This window comes from Neomonachus schauinslandi, chromosome 7 (genome assembly GCF_002201575.2).
Source record: "Neomonachus schauinslandi chromosome 7, ASM220157v2, whole genome shotgun sequence".
NCBI lineage: Eukaryota > Metazoa > Chordata > Mammalia > Carnivora > Phocidae > Neomonachus > Neomonachus schauinslandi.
The window spans coordinates 12,454,541-12,474,129 of record NC_058409.1 but is presented as its reverse complement, the minus strand read 5'-3'; the positions used below and the strand labels follow the sequence as shown (position 1 = coordinate 12,474,129).

Below are 19,589 nucleotides of genomic sequence, written 5' to 3'. Positions count from 1 at the left end.
CCTTTCCCTGTGATCTCTTTATGTGCTACAAATAAAGTTTTCTCTGTGTGACAGTTCAACCTGGAATTTGTGACTCACCGAGGAGGGAACTCATGTTGGTTCGGTTACAATGGCACAGAATAGACAGAAAGCTGCATGTACAGGTTTGGGAATTTTCAAGGCAAATACGACAGAGAGAGAAGAGCACAAAAGGGTTGAGGGTTTTTGTAAAGGACTGATCATAATGACGGATCATGAAATCTAAGGTAGGCCAGGAAAGAAGTGGAAACACGATGTGGTCAGCTAAAAAAAGAGGACTTGCATGTACCAGGAATATAATTTAATTTGCTAAAGGCAATACCACATAAAATCATAGTAAAAAAAAACCCCACAGCGAATATGGTCTTAATGTAAAGGTTAATATAAGTTTAATATAAACCTTAATGTAAGGTTTCAGGCCATGCTTTAATATTTGATTGTGCTGGATATGTGAGGAAAAAAGAATACAAATATTAGTGCTAAAAGAGATTTTAAGAGATTATGCAGATCAAAAAGTAGACACAGAATTACCATAGATTGGGTGTATATCCAAAAGAACTGAAAGCAGAGACTTAAACAGTTATGTGTACATCAATGTTCACAGCAGCACTGTTCACAACAGGCAAAAGATGGAAACAACCTAAATGTCCACTGACAGAGGAATGGCTACACAGAATGTGTGACGTATACACAATGGAATACCGTTTAAGCTTAAAAACAAAGGAGATTCTGATACACACCACATACTACATATATACAAGATGGTACGCTAAGTGAAAGAAGCCAGTCATAAAATGACAGGTACTGTATGATTCCACTTATACAGATACCCAGGGTAATAAAATTCACAGAGACAGACAGCAGGATGGTGGGTGGCGGGCTAGGTTAGGTGAGGGGGAGAAAATGGAGAGCTACTGTCTAATGGGGACAGGGTTCAGTTTGGGAAGATGAAAAAGCTCTGGAGATTGATGGTGGTGATGGCTACACAACAATATAAAGGAACTTAATGCCACACAACTGTACGCTTGGAACAATTACAATGGTAAAGTTTATTTGTATATTTTACCACCATTTAAAAAAAGAGAAATTTTATACAGGAACTGATCTAAACAATGTTCAGGTTCCACAGAGCTTACTTGAAGAACTGAGGAAGAGAGGACCACAACAGACTAAATCCAGGACTTCACTACTGTTTAAATCAGAGCAGTCAGCATGTTTAAAACTATCAACCCTAATTTTATACATTAGTAAAGAAGCCTTCAAGGGTGTAAAGAGCTCAAGGTCCCACAACAGATCTACAGAAAAGCTGACCTGAGACTCCAGGTCTCATTGGTGATTTTCAGTTACTATCACCTTCTACAACGTGAAGGTGAGCATCTGGATTACTTCAGCACTACTCTAATGATATAATAAAACAAAACAAAGTAAAAGGAGATCTAAAGAGTATCAAAGGCATATTGCAAGGAAATGGGAAGCTTGCAAGTGAACATAAAAGGACACCAATACTCAAAGTATTAGGAAATAAAAATATTCAAGAAGTAATTGTTTTCAAAACTGCAGAAAAATGAAAGGTGACATCCCCAGAGATTTCACTGTGTATTAAAAAAATAGGGGAATACTATGAATAACTTTACACCTATAAATCTGACACTTGAAGCAGATAAATTTGTTTTTTAAAATTTACTTATTATTTATTTTAGAGAGGGACAGAGGGGGGAGGGGCAGAGGGAGAGAGAATCCCAAGCAGGATCTATGCCCAGCACAGAGGCTGATGCAGGGCTTGATCTCAGGACCCTGAGATCATGACCTGAGCCGAAATCAAGAGTTGGACACTTAACCAACTGAGCCACCCAGGTGCCCCAGACAGACAAATTTATTTAAAGACATGGACTACTAATGTTCACTCAAGAAGAAATAAATACCCTGACTTGCCCTATATCTGTTGAAGAAACTGAATCTGTAGATAAAAAAGCCCAGACGATTTCTCTCATGAATTCCACCAAACACTTAAGAAATAATACTAATTCTACACAAATTTTTCTAGAAAATTAAAGAGAATATTTCCCAACTCATCTTCTGAGTCCAGCTTTAGTTTAAAACCAAAAAAGAACCCCAAAACATTAAGAAAACCATTAACCAATATTCCTCATTAACATAAATGCAAAAACTCTTAACAAAATTTTTAACAGATCTACCAATACATAAAAAAGATAACAAACACATCACTACCAAATCAAGCTTAATCAGAGAATGAAAGGTTAATTAAACATAAACTAACTCATCAACCAAATTATTTAGCTGTATTAACAGACTAAAATAAGAACCATATGAACATCTCAATAGTAGCAAAAAAACCCCAAAAAACCCAAAAAACCAAAAACAAAAACACGTGACAAAATCCAACATCTATTACTGATTAAAAATTCTCAACAAGCTAGGAACAGAAAATCTTCCTCAACCTTATAAAGGACATCTAAAACAACCCTATAGATAACAGCATACTTAATGAACAGGAACAAAATAAAAATGTCTGCTTTTACCACTTCTATTCAATACTGGACTGGAAATTCTAGTCAGTGCAGTAAGACAGTGGGAGATTAGTATAAAGATAAATAAATCAATGGTCCAAAACAGAATCCATGACACATATATGTCAATTCGTTTTTTAAAAGGAGGAAAAGGCAGGGGCGCCTGGGTGGCTCAGTTGGTTAAGCGACTGCCTTCGGCTCAGGTCATGATCCTGGAGTCCCTGGATCGAGTCCCACATCGGGCTCCCTGCTTGGCGGAGAGTCTGCTTCTCCCTCTGACCCTAACCCCTCTCATATGCTCTCTCTCATTCTCTCTCTCTCAAATAAATAAATAAAATCTTTAATAAAAAAAAAAAAAGGAGGAAAAGGCAATTTAGTGGAGGAAAAGATAATCTTTTCAGAAAAGAGTGGTGAATAACTGATACACAGATTAAAAAAAATAACTGCAATCCATACTTTGTGCCATATAAAAAAATGACTCCAAAATTTTTTTTTGTAGGATTTAAACAATGCCTTTGTGTTGTGATTTCTTTGTAGGGCAGAGCTTTAGATTTTTCTTTTTTTTTTTTTTAAGGATTTTATTTATTTATTTGACAGAGAGAGAGACAGCGAGAACAGGAACACAAGCAGGGGAGTGGCAGAAGGAGAAGCAGGCTTCCTGGCGAGCAGGGAGCCCGATGCGGGGCTCGATCCCAGGACCCTGGGATCATGACCTGAGCCAAAGGCAGACGCTTAGCGACTGAGCCACCCAGGCGCCCCAGATTTCTTTTTCACTGGAAAGTTGCAGTGATGGAAGTAATCTTCACCAATTGTAAAATTAAAATGAGAGCAAAGCAGGAGAAAATCTTTGTGACTTTCAGGTTAGGCAAAGATTTCTTAGATATGACACCAAAAAGGATGTCCATACACAGAACAAATTTTGATGAGGTCCAATGTGTCCATTAAAAACTTCTCCGTTTAGGGCGTCTGGTGGCTCAGACGTTAAGCGTCTGCCTTCGGCTCAAGGTCATGGGAATCAAGCCCCACATCGGGCTCCCTGCTCAGCGGGAAGCCTGTTTCTCCCTCTCCCACTCCCCCTGCTTGTGTTCCCTCTCTTGCTGTGTCTCTGTCAAATAAATAAAAAAAGTCGTTAAAAAAACAACTCAGTTTAAAACAAATTGTAAAGTAAATAAAAAGACATGCAATAGAGTAGAACAGCCAATAGCCAATCAGCTATGACTTAACTTATAAAGAACTGTTAAAACTCTATTAAGAAAACAACCCAAAGAAAGACACATTTGAAGACTTCAACCAAAAAGTTATATGAATGATAAACAAGCACATGAGAAGATGCTCAATGCAAATTAAAACCACTACACACCTACCAGAATGGCTAAAATAAAAAGGCTGAGCATGCCAGTTATTGGTGAGAAGGTAAGGCAACTGAGATTTCATGCATTGCTGCTGGGGGTGTAAAATGGTACCACCACCTTGGAAAATACTTGAGCAGCTTCTTAAAAAGTTAAGCAGACACCTACAATGCAATCTGGCCCTTCCACTCCTAAGCATTTGCACAAGACAAATGAAAGCCATACCCATACACAGAGACTTGTGTACGACTATTCTGAGCATTCTTACTTGAAATAGTTCCGAAATGGGAAGAGCTCAAGTGTTCACCAACAGGTACAAAATAAACAAATTATGGTACAGTGATACAATGAATACACCTCAGCGATAAAAAGCAATGAGCTACTGAAATACCCAATATGGAGGAATCTCAAAATAATTATGCTAGAGGGAAAAAAGTGGACATATTATATGATTCCATTTACATAAAATACTAGAAAATGCAAACTAATCCATAACACGAGGAAGTAGACTGATAGCTACCTGTAGCGCAAGAGGGCAGAGGTGGGAGGAAAGGAGGAAGAGGGACATTATATGTATGTATTATATATATATGTATATTCATTTTCTCAAGTGTGGTGATGGCTTAACCAGTGTATACATATGCCAAGATCAGTCAAACTATATTTAAATAAATACGTGCAGATGTTTTAACTCAGGTATACCTAATAAACCTGTTTAAAAGAAATTGTAGCAGACACTTGGAAAATTCTGGCCAAAAACAGTTATGATGTTAACTCACCAAACAGAATGACTATCTTTTAAAGTACTGTGATTACTACAGAAATACCACATTCTGATTATTAACATCTTATAAAAGAAGAAAAATCTTTGGATGAGAATTCATGATAATGTACAGACTAGTAATTAACTGAGGCAAGGACTTATTAACTGATAAAAAGTTTCAACTATATTCTTTCAAAATTCCCAAAGGCCGGTAGACACTTCCAAAGTATGAACTGCATAAATGTATTTTGCCAAAGTTTGAGTTCTAACACACACGTGACAGCTAATCACTCTCTTTTATTAATTGTACAGAATTATTTTTCCTATTTTTACCAAAAGATTTTCTTTGAGAAAGAATTAACAGTGGGAATTAGTAGCCTTAAAAAAATATCTTCCGAGAAATTTTTCCCCTAAAAATTACTTTGTTGAGAGGGACTTAAAATCAGAATAAGAAACAGATGAGTTAAATATCAACTTAATAAAAATCATATTTGAATATATGATCATAGAACATTTGGGACGTATTTCATGATTATACAAATTCCTACAATTTTTGCTCTTCATCTCAAGTGTTATGAGAAATTGCTACACACAAGGCAATTTGCTATATGCTATTCCTACCAGAAAAATAATTACATAACATGTACTTGTTGTACAGGTGTACATGTACATAATATGTACATGTTATGTAACATAAGTACAATGTTACATAACAGCATTTGATATATTTTAAGGAATTAACATCACAGGAGAAAATGTTAACTTCAAAAGTAACACTTGCAAAAAATAGAACAATACCACTATAATTCTATAAGGGCTACTGTAATTACATTTTATTAAGAACTTCAGTTGTATTTACTCAGAAAAATCTGTAGCCAAAACAGGTTACATTCAACTCCCTTTAAAATTGCATTCTCTTATTAACAAAACATAAACCATTTTTATGATTGCATATTTAAGTTGTTGAAACCAAGCAATTTGAGGGAACAATAATTTAATTGCTTTGGAAACAAAGTCCAGTTCAAAACTAAAACACAAACAATCTGTTTTTCTTGTTAAAGAATGCAATTTCTAATTTCAGTTGAATGATATTTTGTACCTTATTGATGTTTGGCTCCTCCATCATAGAATTTTTGATGGTTTCACAGTTGTCCTCTAATGACTTCATCAAGAAAGAATAACCACATGACAAAGAGTAAAGACGAGATATAACATGCAAAATACTGGGGATATTTTTTTAAATTATATTTTTAACCGAATTTACTAGAAAATAACACTGAACTGAGTTATTATTTTTTAAATACCATACATCTTAAAAGGAGCATGTGTGGGGTGCATGGTGAGAGGCTGGAGAAACCTTAATCCCTCAGAACTCATTAACCACCACCGTAAATTTTATTTCACCTCCAAGAAATTTTAACCAACTTATTTTGAAATGCTGACATTAAAGCAAAATTGAGCCGACAGTTCTTAATATTACAAGTTTCAGAGCTACTGGTGCCACAGTACTCTCACCTGAAAGTAAAAGTCAAATTGTTCTTCTTCATACAAACTACTATGCCTTGTCTCTATCATGGTATCTCACTCCTCAAGAAAACCTCCTGATGAGAAAATTTAGAATTCTAGGTTTCTCATTCTTTCTCTTTATTTAGCCAGAAATAGTCAATAAACTGCTTGAAGGCACACATCCTTCTTAAAAGGGGATATTAGCATTTGTTAAAGAAGTGGTTCAAGACCTTTAGTTCACAGAAAAGAAAACAGAAATATTAAGTAGGGGACAAAGATGATAGCTGTCAAGTATTTTTTTCTGGTTGGAAACCATTCAGATACAGTCTATTTGCAGCTATCTGTCCTTAATTTCAAAATAAATACAAGCTGGAAAGACCTTCTATGTTAAAAGTGCAGTATATAAAAAGAAAAGATCTGAGGATACATGAGGATTTTAAATTTTAACATCAGATGGAGAAAATTTCATTTTCAAATGCGTAAGGAGTAAGAAGCAGCAGCAGTCTCAGAATCCTCCCATCCAAAACACAGGGCCTGTCCGGTACCTACTTCCTAAACACCTGGAAAGTCACAGTGACTTGGACTCAAGCTACTTAAATACAATCACCATTTTAATAAAAAAAGAGATGGAAGGTAATTTTGTTAATACCAAAAATAAGCTAGTCAACTGTCCAGTAAAGATTAAATAATATTATACTAATTCTATGAAGTTACTGTTCTATTTAATTCCATCCAATCTCTGATTCACCATATAAATTTTTCATTTTCATATTCCCTTTATCAAAATATCACTATTTTTAAGAACATCACCATCAAGGGGCGCCTGGGTGGCTCAGTCGCTAAGCGTCTGCCTTCGGCTCAGGTCATGATCCCATGGTCCTGGGATCGAGCCCCGCATCGGGCTCCATGCTCAGCGGGAAGCCTGCTTCTCCTCTCCCACTCCCCCTGCTTGTGTTCCCTCCCTAGCTGTGTCTCTCTCTCTGTCAAATAAATAAATAAAATCTTTACCAAAAAAAAAAAAAAAAAAGAAATATTACCATCAAGAATAAAACAATAAAAAACAAAAATAAATTTTAAAAAAAGAATAAAATAAAGTGGTAAAAATTAATTTCTAGTAATTACCATTAATCATGTCAGGTTTTAAGTAAGTTAGATCTACTGGTCAAAACATTGCAGATTAAGGGATATTATACTCATTTTGCAGATAAAATTCGGATAAAATATTCAGCTTACTGATAACTATAAAGCTTTTAGTCCAACGTCCATAAGCATGCTTTGATTAAAATAACAACTCAAAAATAACTTCAAAATTTTCTTAAGGTATCATAACTCCTAAGAAAACTAAAAATAAAATAGCAAAGGAATTAAAAAGGTGACTTATAATCATTTACCTGCTATCCTTCCTTATGCTTTCTGGCTTGCTCATGCTACTCTCTTACCTTAGTGATACTATTCCGATTCAGTTAGACAATCTAGTGGTAAAACAGCTTTTCGTTTTGTTTGAGAACTATTTAATTTCCCAAATACAATGACTACAACAGCAGTAGAGAAATGTTTTCATTTTTACACCTATATTAATCAAATATGACCTTGTTTTTTAAAAAATGATTTTGGGGGTGCCTGGGTGGCTCAGTTGGTTAAGCGTCCACCTTCGGCTCAGGTCATGATCCCGGGGTCCTGGGATCAAGGCCCACATTGGGCTCCCTGCTCTGCGGGAAGCCTACTTCTCCCTCTCACACTCCCCCTGCTTGTGTTCCCTCTCTCGCTGTGTCCCTCTCTGTCAAATAAATAAATAAAATCTTTTAAAATAAATAAATAAATAAATAAATGATTTTGTACTTGAAATTATCATGCCAACTTTCATATTCGTATTATAAGCTACATCAGAAAAACAAAGAAATAACGAACAGAGTAAACATACTTTTCATACAGAAAAATGCAGCAGAGTTTTATAAATTATTGTTAAGAATACTTTAACTTGTTATACATTATTTTAGGCAAAGACATATTTAAAATAAAATAAGAAACATTACCTTACCAGTAAATATACCCTAATTAATTAGTTTCTGATCCAGTACATTTTTAATTTTATTTATCCCAACATTTTCTTGAACTGTTTAATGGTAATTCATACACTCAATATTTAAAATATATCTTACATAAGGTAAAATAAAAATACTTCATTTATATTCTATCTATTTTAACTATTGTTGGCTTAGTTTTCAATGTTATACTAAGGTACGTAAGTCAGAAGTTTTCTAAGTTAGACAAAAATTATGTCTGTTTTCTGGCTTGGCTAATTCAAATATATAATCTGGCAAAAACTAAATAACAGTGCACACAGTTGCCTCTTATAAAACAGTGTTTAAACCGAGAGGCAATGAGATCTATGTAATTTTTCCTTTTCTTAAGGTTATATGCCATCTTGCTTTTTGCTAACCTGTCGATTAAGAAGCCATTCTGATACATAAACTTGTTGAGTCACTAGGTTGTACAAGTGAAACTAATGTAACGTTGTATGTCAACTGTACTCAAAAATTTTTTTAAAAAAAAGAATGAAATTAGGGAAAAGAAGCCATTCTATTTCCTTATTTCTCCAAGTGAAATACCTTCTTGTTTTCCCTCCCACTTCAAAAACCATGCAAAGTTTGCTTGAAGCCTAGTTCAATGCTTCTCAAAATGTGATCCACAGACCAGCTGCCGGTCTTGAAACTCTTTGTTACTAGTCAGTCCATGAGGACATAAGGAATTAGTACCATTACTAAGTCCACTACTGAGTTTACCCGATATTTTTTAAAAGCAATACTGTGACAAAAAAAGACGTAATATGTTAATTTACATTCAGGTGCAAGTTCCCCATTATCATCAAAATGGAAGTTTTTATAGTACTGAACTAAATGAGAAAAATAATCATTACAATGATAGTATCAAAGTATAATCAACTAGAGTACACTTATAAATTGTGTTTACAAAATTTCATTAAGAAGCATAATCAAGGGGCGCCTGGGTGGCTCAGGCGTTAAGCGTCTGCCTTCAGCTCAGGTCGTGATCCCAGAGTGCTGGGATCAAGCCCTGCATCGGGCTCCCTGCTCTGCGGGAAGCCTGCTTCTCCCTCTCACACTCCCCCTGCTTGTGTTCCCTCTCTCTCTCTATGTCTCTGTCAAATAAATAAATAAAATCTTTAAAAAAAAAAAAAGCATAATCAAAAGAATAAAAATAAAATGTACATATTTGAAATTTTCTCAGTATACCAACCTAGTTTCAATTAAACTTCTAAGATAAACTTCTTTTAACTATCATATGAAAATCATGGGAAATTTCTACTTTGCCTCCTAGATAGGCAATCATGACAACTCAAAACACAGCAAACAAGATGTAGAATCTTCACTCAAACAGTATCTTTTTTTGGGGAAAAATAAGTTCTAAATACATCTGAATTAGTTACTTTAAAACTTGATTTAGGAAAATACTAACCGTCTCTCCTTGTCAGTCCCTTTTTCTATCTACTAACTGCATAATAAATGTTTATGATATAAAAGTGACTTTTTTAAAAGTCTGTAAAATGCAACTTTTTTATGGTTACATAATACAAAAGACTTCAGTAATAAGAGTAAAAGGTTTTAACTTATACAGACCTCATTAAGACATCTTTTCTTTGTGAATATATTTCTGATAAAGGTTTCCTGAATTTCTTCCTGCTTCACCAAGTACTGCCAAAGTCTCTTCACAGACAGTGCCAGATGGTGTTTGGATCTACAGAGACAGGATATTTAATTATACACTTTGAAGATTTCTGATTAACTCGGCCACATTTCCTTGGTGCTCTATGAATGTTTATAATAATAAATTAACCGGAATCAGACCATATCACTGAGGGCAGCAGTCTGCAAATTTTTTCTTAAAAAACCAGATAGTAAATATTTTAGGCTTTGTGGGCTGCCTTTCAACCACTCAACTCAGTCACTGATAGGAAAGCACCCAGAGGAAATATTAAAATGAAAGGGTATGGCTGTGATCCAATAAAACTTTATTTACACTGCAGGAGGATGGGTGGATGTGGCGTCAGGGCTGCAGTTTGCAACCCCTAGGAACATAGTATCTATGAAAAATAGATCTCTCCTAGGAGAGATCTAGAAGCAGAGCTACTCAAAGGGTCTGCCTTCCATGAACTCTGTTACTGATGCTCACTAAAGAACTTGTGAAATAATGTAAATCAACTATGTCACTAAACCACTAAGTACACTGTTTATTAATTCAGTTAACATTTTGCAGCAAAACTTTATTGATGAAGCAAGCACTGCATCGATTTACCTTTTGGTGCAAATGCTTCATCTCCTCATGGATGATAAAACAGCTTGCTAACTAAGTATTTTGAACAGCACTGTTCCAGAGTGGGCGGAAGTAAACTATGGCCCACAGGTCAAATTCAGCCTGCCTTTCATTTTTGAAAATAAAGTTTATTGGATCACAGCCATGTCCATTTGTTTACTTATTGTCTATAGTTGCTTTCACTCTACAATGGCAGTTTACTAGCAGCAACAAGGATTATAGGGTCCACAAAGCCTAATATATTTACTATCTGGACCTTTGCAGGAAATGTTTGCTAAGCCTACAATATATATCAAACAAAGACACAGATATGAGGCAAAAACCACGAAGGAAACACAGAAAGCCTTAAATTTTTTTTTTTTTAAAGTACTAATTAATAACATACTGATTTAGTAAAACCCTGACTTAAAAACAGGATCCACAGGACAACCTACTTGAAAGGAGTGTTTGTAGGTTCCAGCAAAGCTTTATGGCGGAGAATTGCAGGACCTGCAGACAAACTCTCTTCAGAGGTATGACTTGCAATATAGTTTTGAGGTGGCCCACCATGGATTTCGAGTCGTCGGAGAAGAACTTGCTCCCAACACTGAAGAGTTTTTAGAACTGCATGACAAAGTGGTGAGCTAACTGGAAGCTCTGAAAAGAGAAAATAAAAATGACCCACTTTTGTCTTCTTCAGTAAAATGCTACAGTCGATTGTAAGAATGACTGAGATAGACACTTTGGCAGAGGAGATGTGCAAGAGAGTGGGGAGAGACCTCCAGAGGATTTAAAAAAAAAAAAAAAGATGTAATAAATCTCTATTTCAACATAATTAGGTGGCCCAGAACAATAGAAAAAAAGAGTAATCTGAGTTGAAATTATATCAGTTTTACTATTACAACTTGGAATAATATTTATGACTTATGATGTAAAGTAATGCTATATCAATTACTGCTTTTGGCTTTAATTTCACATGAAAAAATATACCTGGATATTATGAAAATATGTTGAGAGGAAAAATAATTGCTTTAAATCTTTGCATCAGCCCAATTTCTATATGGTATGTAACTAAAATTTGTTTAGAAAATGAAAATACACAAAAGTTAAAAAAAAAAAAAGAAGTTAAATAACACTTAACATGAAATTCAGCACTTTGTAGTTCTGTATACTTTTATTCTCCTGATTCCTCACTCCACTTTCAACTTTTAGCTATTTTTGCTATTCACCTCCAAAAATCTAAATAATATGCCTATACTGTGAATTCTGGATTTTTCAATTTTAGAAATGATGTACTCATTTATTACTATGTTACAGAATATGAGAATAAACTACTCTCTCCATCATTCCAACATAGTCACATAATAATTTTTGGTTAAATTGGTGTTTCTGTGTTTACCTTGTTATTTATATTTATAAATATAGATCATAGCTGGACCATGTGGTATACTATCACACCCCTTTCTTTCTGTACAATCTTTTCTTCCTCTGGAGTTAATAATCACTAAGTTTTTACATTTGCTGAGTTTTCTATGTGTCTACTGCTATTAAACACCTCCACTAGAGGTATAAATAAAGTCTCAAATACAATCAATCACGTAAGGTCCAGATCCCCTGCTTTCTTGGACACTGTCCTCCTAATGGCACCTAACAGTATGACAGACACATTTATAGACAGCTGGTCTGGTTAAAAGAAACCTATCTTCTACAACAGGAAGTTACTAAAGTTTTTCTCGACTATTTGAAAGAAAAAAAGCTAAACAACGGGAATATTAGGTCATGTTAAGATATTCATTACCTGCAAGATCATGACCTGCAAAGGGATAGAACGTCTTCAAATTGTTGAGCACTAACTGCACCATTGCCAAGCGCATCAATGACCAACTAAAAATAAAACAACAGTAGATCTGTTAAAAATTTACTTAGGGTTTTAGAAGAGTACACCACTCTTGAATCCAACAATTTCACTATCAAGAATCTACTCTGCAGATATACTTCCAGAAAAACAAAACAATATATACATGCAGTTACTCATGTCAGCTTTACCTATAAGAGCAAAAGAGCAGAAACAACCAATTATCTGCCAGGAGAGTACTGGCTGAAACACTTTGGTTTGGAATCACAGAATATTAAGGAAGCCATAAAAAAAGAATGTAGAAGAATCTTGAAGGGTTAGTATGAAGTGAACTCCAGCATGTATTAATAAATAATCAAATTATAGAACATTATATATACTATGCACCTGCTACCTTCCATGTAAGAAAGCAGAGAAAAAAGATTTTGCACACCTACAAACACACTTATTTTTGCAAACAGAAGGGTAAAACAGAAACTAATAAAAATGGGTAGATGTAGAGGGTGTAGAGAAGAAATGGGTGGAAGAAATGTGAGACTTCCAATTTCACATTTTTATATAGTTTTGCTTTTTTTATTAAAAAAAGAAATTTCAACTTCTCTTTTAAAGTGAAACACATTTATTTCTTAGAGTACTGGCTTTTTATTACTTTAAATTGTATATATAGAGTTTACCATCTTAACTATTTTTAAGTGCAGTTCAGTGGCATCACCACCATCTATTTCTAGAACTCTTTTCATCTTGCAAAACTGGAACTATCCCCATTAAGCAATAATTCCCCATTTCCCCCTTCTCCTAGCCCCTGGCAACCACCATTGTACCTTCTGTCTCTATGAACTTGATTACTCTACACATCTCATATGTGGAATTATTCACCACTGCCATGGTATTTGTCTATTTGGGACTAGTTATTTCACTTAGCATAATGTCCTCAAGGTTCATCCACTTTGTAACATGTGTCAGAATTTCCATCCTTTTTTAGGTTGAATACTATTCCATCACATGAATATGCCCCATTTTGTTTATGCATTCATCTGTCAACAGACACCTAGTGCTTTTATCCCTTGGCTATATGCTGTTATGAATATGGTTTCTACAAATACCAATCCCATTTTTTTTAGCATATGCGCTGCTGAAGCAAGCAAGGTTTGTACAAATACCTCTTCAAGACCTGCTTTTAATTCTTTTGGGTATATACTCAGAAGTGAAATTGCTGGATCATATGGTAATTCTATTTTTAATTTCCTAACTACCATAATGTTTTCCACAGTGGCTGCACCATTTCACATTCCCACCAATAGAGCACAAGGGTTCCAATTTCTCCACATTCTTGCCAACACTGTTATTTTCCGGTTTTTGGATAGTAGTCATTCTAAGGGGCGTGAAGTGATCTCTCATTGTGGTTTCAAACTGCATTTCCCTAATGATTAATGAGAGCATCTTTTCTTGTACTTATTGGCCATCTGTATATTTTCTTTGGAAAAATATCTATTCAAGTCATTTGCCTGCTTTTTTAATTGGGTTGTTTGGTCTTTGCTGTTATTAAGTTACAGAGTTTGAATGACTTTTGAGACATGTAAATAATTTATATATAATTGGGTCAACAGGAAAAAACCAACAATATACCAATAAGTAAAAATCTCCAAATATTTTTTCCGTTCAATAAAGGAGTATTTTTATTTCATTTTCGCCAATATACTACTTATTTCTTGTGGAAAATTTCTATTTTTCTATCACATCATTAACATACAATGTTTTGATAAAATATATATACCTTTCAGAGATATACAACGTATCAAAAGGGACAAGATAATATCCTGTTACTCATACATATAAGGATAAAGCAGCACTGGAGCTGAGGGTGAACATTTTGAATATTTATGATTTTTATAATATGTGGAAGCCATTTTTAAGACAGTAATCATTGACTTAGAGTATTAGTATTATACTGATCTTAGAGTATTAGTATTATACTGAAAAGATATTATGTTTTCTAGGCTAAAACAGTGGAGTTTGTTTATCCCAGGGAGCAAAGGCAAGGAAAAGTAGACAGCATTTGTGAGGACCGATTCACGGATAATAAAAAACTACTGTGTAATTATTCTTAAAGAAAGGAATTTAACAATTTCATCTAAAGAAATCTGAGTTATAATGTGTGCTATAACTCAACAAGCTACCAATTTCATGTGTTATTTTCAAAAATATTATGTATATAAGCCAAGATGAATTTTTTTTTTTAAAGATTTTATTTATTTATTTGACAGAGAGAGAGAGAGCACAAGCAGGGAGAGTGGCAGGCAGAGGGAGAGGGAGAAGCAGACTCCCCACTGAGCAGGGAGCCTGATGTGGGGCTCGATCCCAGGACCCTGAGATCATGATCTGAGCCGAAGGCAGATGCTTAACCGACTGAGCCATCCAGGCGCCCCAAGCCACGATTAATTTTTAAAAAGAAGCTTAAAATTAAATATTCCATACCTATAGGAATTGGAATTAGAATGTTCTTGGAGATGGAAATCTGAGGCTAAAACATCATCATCATCGTCATCACTTTCCAGACTCTCCTCTGAATCATATTCTGCTCTACTTTGGGAAGGGGGTAGAAAAGGCTAAAATAAAAAAGTTACAGAATTTATCATTCAACTCTCTGATTTAAAACATTCAATTACAGAGTCTAATATTAGCAATTTATCCCATTTTCAGATACTTTAATGTAAAAAAAGTAAAGTAACCAGTATTTGGCTTCTTCTTTTTTGACATTCTGTGCCTTCAACCTCACTTTACACAATTCTCTTATTAATGCAGCCATTCAACAAAAAATTTATCAAGTATCAATGTGTCAAAAAGTATACTTGCCATAAGAATTTTTTTCTTTTAAGTAGGCTCCACATCCAGTCTGGAGCCCAACTTGGGGCTTGAACTGACAAGCTTGAGATCAAGACCTGAGCTCAAGAGTCAGATGCTTAGCCATCTGGGTGGCGCCCGTTATAAGGATTTTTTTTTTTTAAAGATTTATTTATTTATTTATTTGACAGAGAGAGAGAGAGACACAGCGAGAGAGGGAACACAAGCAGGGGGAGTGGGAGAGGGAGAAGCAGGCTCCCCGCAGATCAGGGAGCCCGATGCGGGGCTCAATCCCGATCCCAGGACCCCGGGATCATGACCTGAGCCGAAGGCAGTCGCTTAACCAACTGAGCCACCCAGGCGCCCCGTTATAAGGATTTTTAAGACATAAACACAGTAACTGCACTCAGAGAGCTTACATTTTCGTGGAAAAAAACAGGCAAATAACAGAAAACTAAATACAAACTGTATTTAGTTGGGCCATACAGAAAAGAGGACAGATGGGATTGGGAGCATTAACAAGAACTGACATAAGCGGATTGTGAAAGGCCTCTTGGTAAAGCGGCACTTAAGTGAGACTGAAAGGACAAGAAGTAAGCCACAAAACAAGAGGGAAGAAAAGCATTTTAGGCAGTGGAAATCGTAGATAGGAAGGCGTTAATATGGGAAAGAGTGTGGCGTGGAAAGTAAGTGGTTTGGCTGAAGCCCACTATCGCAGGAGGGTAAGTGTTGGGATGAACACTGAAGACAATGGCAGGAGACAGGTGTGGTAGGGTCTTTGTAGGTCACAGTAAAGAGGGTAATGGAATGCCACTAGTGAGTTTTAAGTGGAGGAGAGGTATTGAGATTTACATCTTAAGAGTATGACTATGCCCACTCTCTTGTGAGAGAAAAACTCAAATGGCAAGACTAGAAATGGAGACTTGAGTAAATAAGTAAGGCAAGAGTTGACAGTCTGGATGAAACTGCTACAGAAACATAAAGATGGATGGAAATTCAGATGGACACACTCGTGCTTCAGCAAGGCTTGACTTTAAATGCAACAGATTTTTCTCTTCCTCATTCTTGAAGCCCCCTCACCCTTGACTTGTTTTTCTGTAGAATCCTTTGTTCCGGGAGCTCAGTATCAATGTGGACATCTCGCTGACCTCAAAATATACTCAGTCAAGAGACTCAGATGGCCGGCGCTAGTCAGACATCACCTTGAAGACATGATGAAGAGCTGGTAGCTCATACCAGATTCCTATCTAAACTGCCCAGATACTTTATTTTCCTCTAAAACTCCCGCAACCTTTTACCTCAGGCACGTCTGAAATTTTGAAAGCACTGGCCAGCTACAGCCTCCTTTGCCTAGCAAAGCAATAAAACTATTGTTCTTCTTTATCCCCACATTCTGTCTTCGTGTTATATTTTGGCTGCAGAGCACAGAGATAGGTTTCCAACAACATGGGTTTATGTGTTAGTGATGAAGATGGAGAGAAATAACATACTGACAGTATATTTTGGGGAAGCACTGACAGATATGCTGATAAGTATGAAGAGCAAGGGACAGAGAGGAAAAAAACTATTTTTGGTTTCTGGCTTAAGAAACTATTAGGATGAAGATGACATTTACTAGTACAAGAGAACTTTGGTTATAAAAGGGAGGTATTGGACAAAATAAATATCAAAAACCCCTACCTTGAAGAAGATCAAGATTCACAGGTCAAGTGGAAAAGGAAGAATAAAGAAAAAAGACTATGAAAGATAAATAGTAAGACTGGGGGAAAAAAAAACTAGAGGAGAATGGCATTAAGAGAACAAGACAAAAAAGTATTCTCAAGGAGGAAATGGTCGTATGCATTGAATATTGCTAAGAGTTCAAATGAGATGACGATAAAGAAGTTTCAGTTATATGTGATGCCCCTTTGGATGCCCCCTGAATCTCAACAGCAGCTTCAGTGGGGTAGCTGTGTCAGAAGTCACACAGTGGGTAACTATGAAAGGGACCTAAGATAACAGGGAAAAAAAATGTGTGTATAGTTTTAAAAAGCTGAATGATAACAGGAAGCAGAGAAATAGAGTAATAGTTGGAAAAAGTTTGGGGATCAAAGCAGGCTTTGGAATGAGAGACAGCAGAGCACACTTCTGTCCTGATGGGAAGCAGTCAACAGAGAGTCAAAAGTAGAGAAGAAAAGCACAGCTGGGATTCAGAACAGAACCGAAGTCTCTGATAGGAAGGACTCTTCGTCCTTATTAACAGGAGGAATGAATACGATGGGAACAAATGTAGTTAAAGCTTCATGCCAGGATGGTAAGAGTTTTAATACCTTATAGTTAAGAGCAAAGATGGAAGAGGTGATATGGGAAATCTGAAGTTACAAATCTTCAGTGTAGGGAAGCCCAGTAAAGACACATAGCAGGGATGGGAGAACTTCTAAAATTGCTGAGCGAGAAGCTCCTAAGTCCTCTCACCAGAAAGCAACAGTAAAACTGCACAAAGTTGTAAAAAAGACCCATTTAAAGATACTGGAAATTGATCAATGCATACAACACACAGAGAAGCATTTATTCAAGAAAAATTGACTGGAATCTCTGGAGAAACCGTGAGAACCTGGCATTTTGGTGGGGCCGCTGCTACCCTACCCCACCGCTTGGGCAGTCCAGGAGCAGGAAGAACTCTGCTGCACGGCCAGAGGTGGCTACTTGAATAAAAATTCCAGGCTCGGAGCGCCTGGGTGGCTCAGATGATGATCCCAGGGTCCTGGGATCGAGTTCCGCATCGGGCTCCCGGCTCAGCGGGGAGCCTGCTTCTCTCTCTGACCCTCTCCCCTCTCATGCTGTTTCTCTCTCGCTCGCTCTCTAAAAAATAAATAAAATCTTTAAAAAAAAAAAAAAATTCCAGGCTCAGTGGCACCATCAAAAGCAAGAGATCTCAGTACAAACTAGAAAAAGCTAACCTCTCAACTAGCCTGAGGCTGTGATATGAATTGGGACAAGGGCAGACCAGCCAGAAATTTAACAAGATCCAGGAACAAGAGAGCTAAAGAAGCCTTCCTCATCATGGATCCTCTATCATTTAAAACTGTGTTTCCAAAATGAAGATGACATAAAGATATTCCCATATCAGTAAGGGGCTCAATAAACATTTGTTGAATAAATGAATAGCTCTGCAAAAGGCAATGAAGAACAAGGAGAGACAAATACCTGTCTTTACCCTAAGAAAAATACAAAAAAAATTAAGCTACTGCATAACATGTCTAAAGGATTGTTGTCAGCAGAAAATAGTTAGCTATCAAACAGAAGGAAATAAAAAGAACATGCAGAAGTTGAGAATGTGAGGGACGTGGCTGATCACAGGAGAAGCAGAAGACACATACAGGACATTTTTGCTTTGCATAGTAGCATAGGAACATGAAAACGACCAAGCAAGCTGAAACCATTGTGAAGCAATCTTAATAAACAAAGGAAAAACTACAAATATTCTGAGACTAGGAAAAATATTTTTCAAAACATTAAAACTCTATGGTTGGCAATAAATGTATAGGGAAATGAAAAAATAGTAAAAATCATATTTATTTAGCACACTATAATTAAAATATTAGAAATATTGAGAATTTAAGTGTTTTATTTCTTTTTTTTTTTAAAGATTTTATTTATTTATTTGAGAGAGAGACAGAACAAGTGAGAGGCAGAGGCAAAGGCAGAGGGAGAAGCAGACTCCCCACTGAGCAGGGAGCCCGATGCGGGGCTCGATCCCAGGACCCTGAGATCATGACCTGAGCCGAAGGTAGACACTTAACCGACTGAGCCACCCAGGTACCTGATCAAGTGTTTTATTTCTATGTAAAAAATTTATCAAGAGTACTTGGAATAGCGCTTGCCTTCTTCTAACTCTGTAATTTAGGATACAAAGGAAGCATCTTTTCTAATCCTTGGCAAACCATCATACTTGTTTCTAAATTTGTATCAACTTCCAACATTTTATTCTTCACACTTTCAATGCTGTGAAATATTAGCCAGAGTTCCTTTAATGTGAAGTGGGGTTTTTTTTGCCAATTTCACAGTCTCTACAAAATCCTCATCCCTGTGTTACACTTTCCTCACCTCTGTTGACAAGTTAGCCCTCACTAAGTCCTCTGGTTGCACATCCAGAATCTGACAGCAATGTCACTTAGCCCCAATGTGAGCTATTTTTCCATAAACTCTGTTTACATTTGATTTTTTTCTGTAGAAAGCATCTTAATTTTTTATTTAAATTCTATTAGCCGACATACTGCTTACATTCGATCTGAATGTCACTCACAGTGCTACCACTTGTCACTGTTTGGTAGCACTTCCACTTTTGTGAGCCAATTCCCTCTTCCCATTATCCAGTTTTATAAAATGTCACTTGAGTTTGACACTCTGCTGTCTGTATACGAACTGAGTAACGGGTCCTA

General features: G+C 36.1%; 1 protein-coding gene across 3 annotated transcripts in view; it reads right to left on the bottom strand.

The window, feature by feature from the left end:
* Positions 1-19,589, bottom strand: part of DMXL1 (Dmx like 1) — a 135,889-nt gene that overhangs the window by 29,052 nt on the left and 87,248 nt on the right. For 2 of the 3 annotated variants that reach the window (XM_021702214.2, XM_044917059.1), the window contains 4 exons: positions 14,803-14,933; positions 12,271-12,356; positions 10,928-11,129; positions 9,800-9,917 (listed from right to left, as the gene is read on the bottom strand). In XM_021702214.2, the coding sequence (XP_021557889.1) occupies positions 9,800-9,917; positions 10,928-11,129; positions 12,271-12,356; positions 14,803-14,933 (537 nt within the window). Of the gene's footprint in view, positions 1-5,757; positions 5,821-9,799; positions 9,918-10,927; positions 11,130-12,270; positions 12,357-14,802; positions 14,934-19,589 lie in introns of all 3 variants that reach the window. The other variant, XM_021702213.2, reaches the window with a different exon arrangement.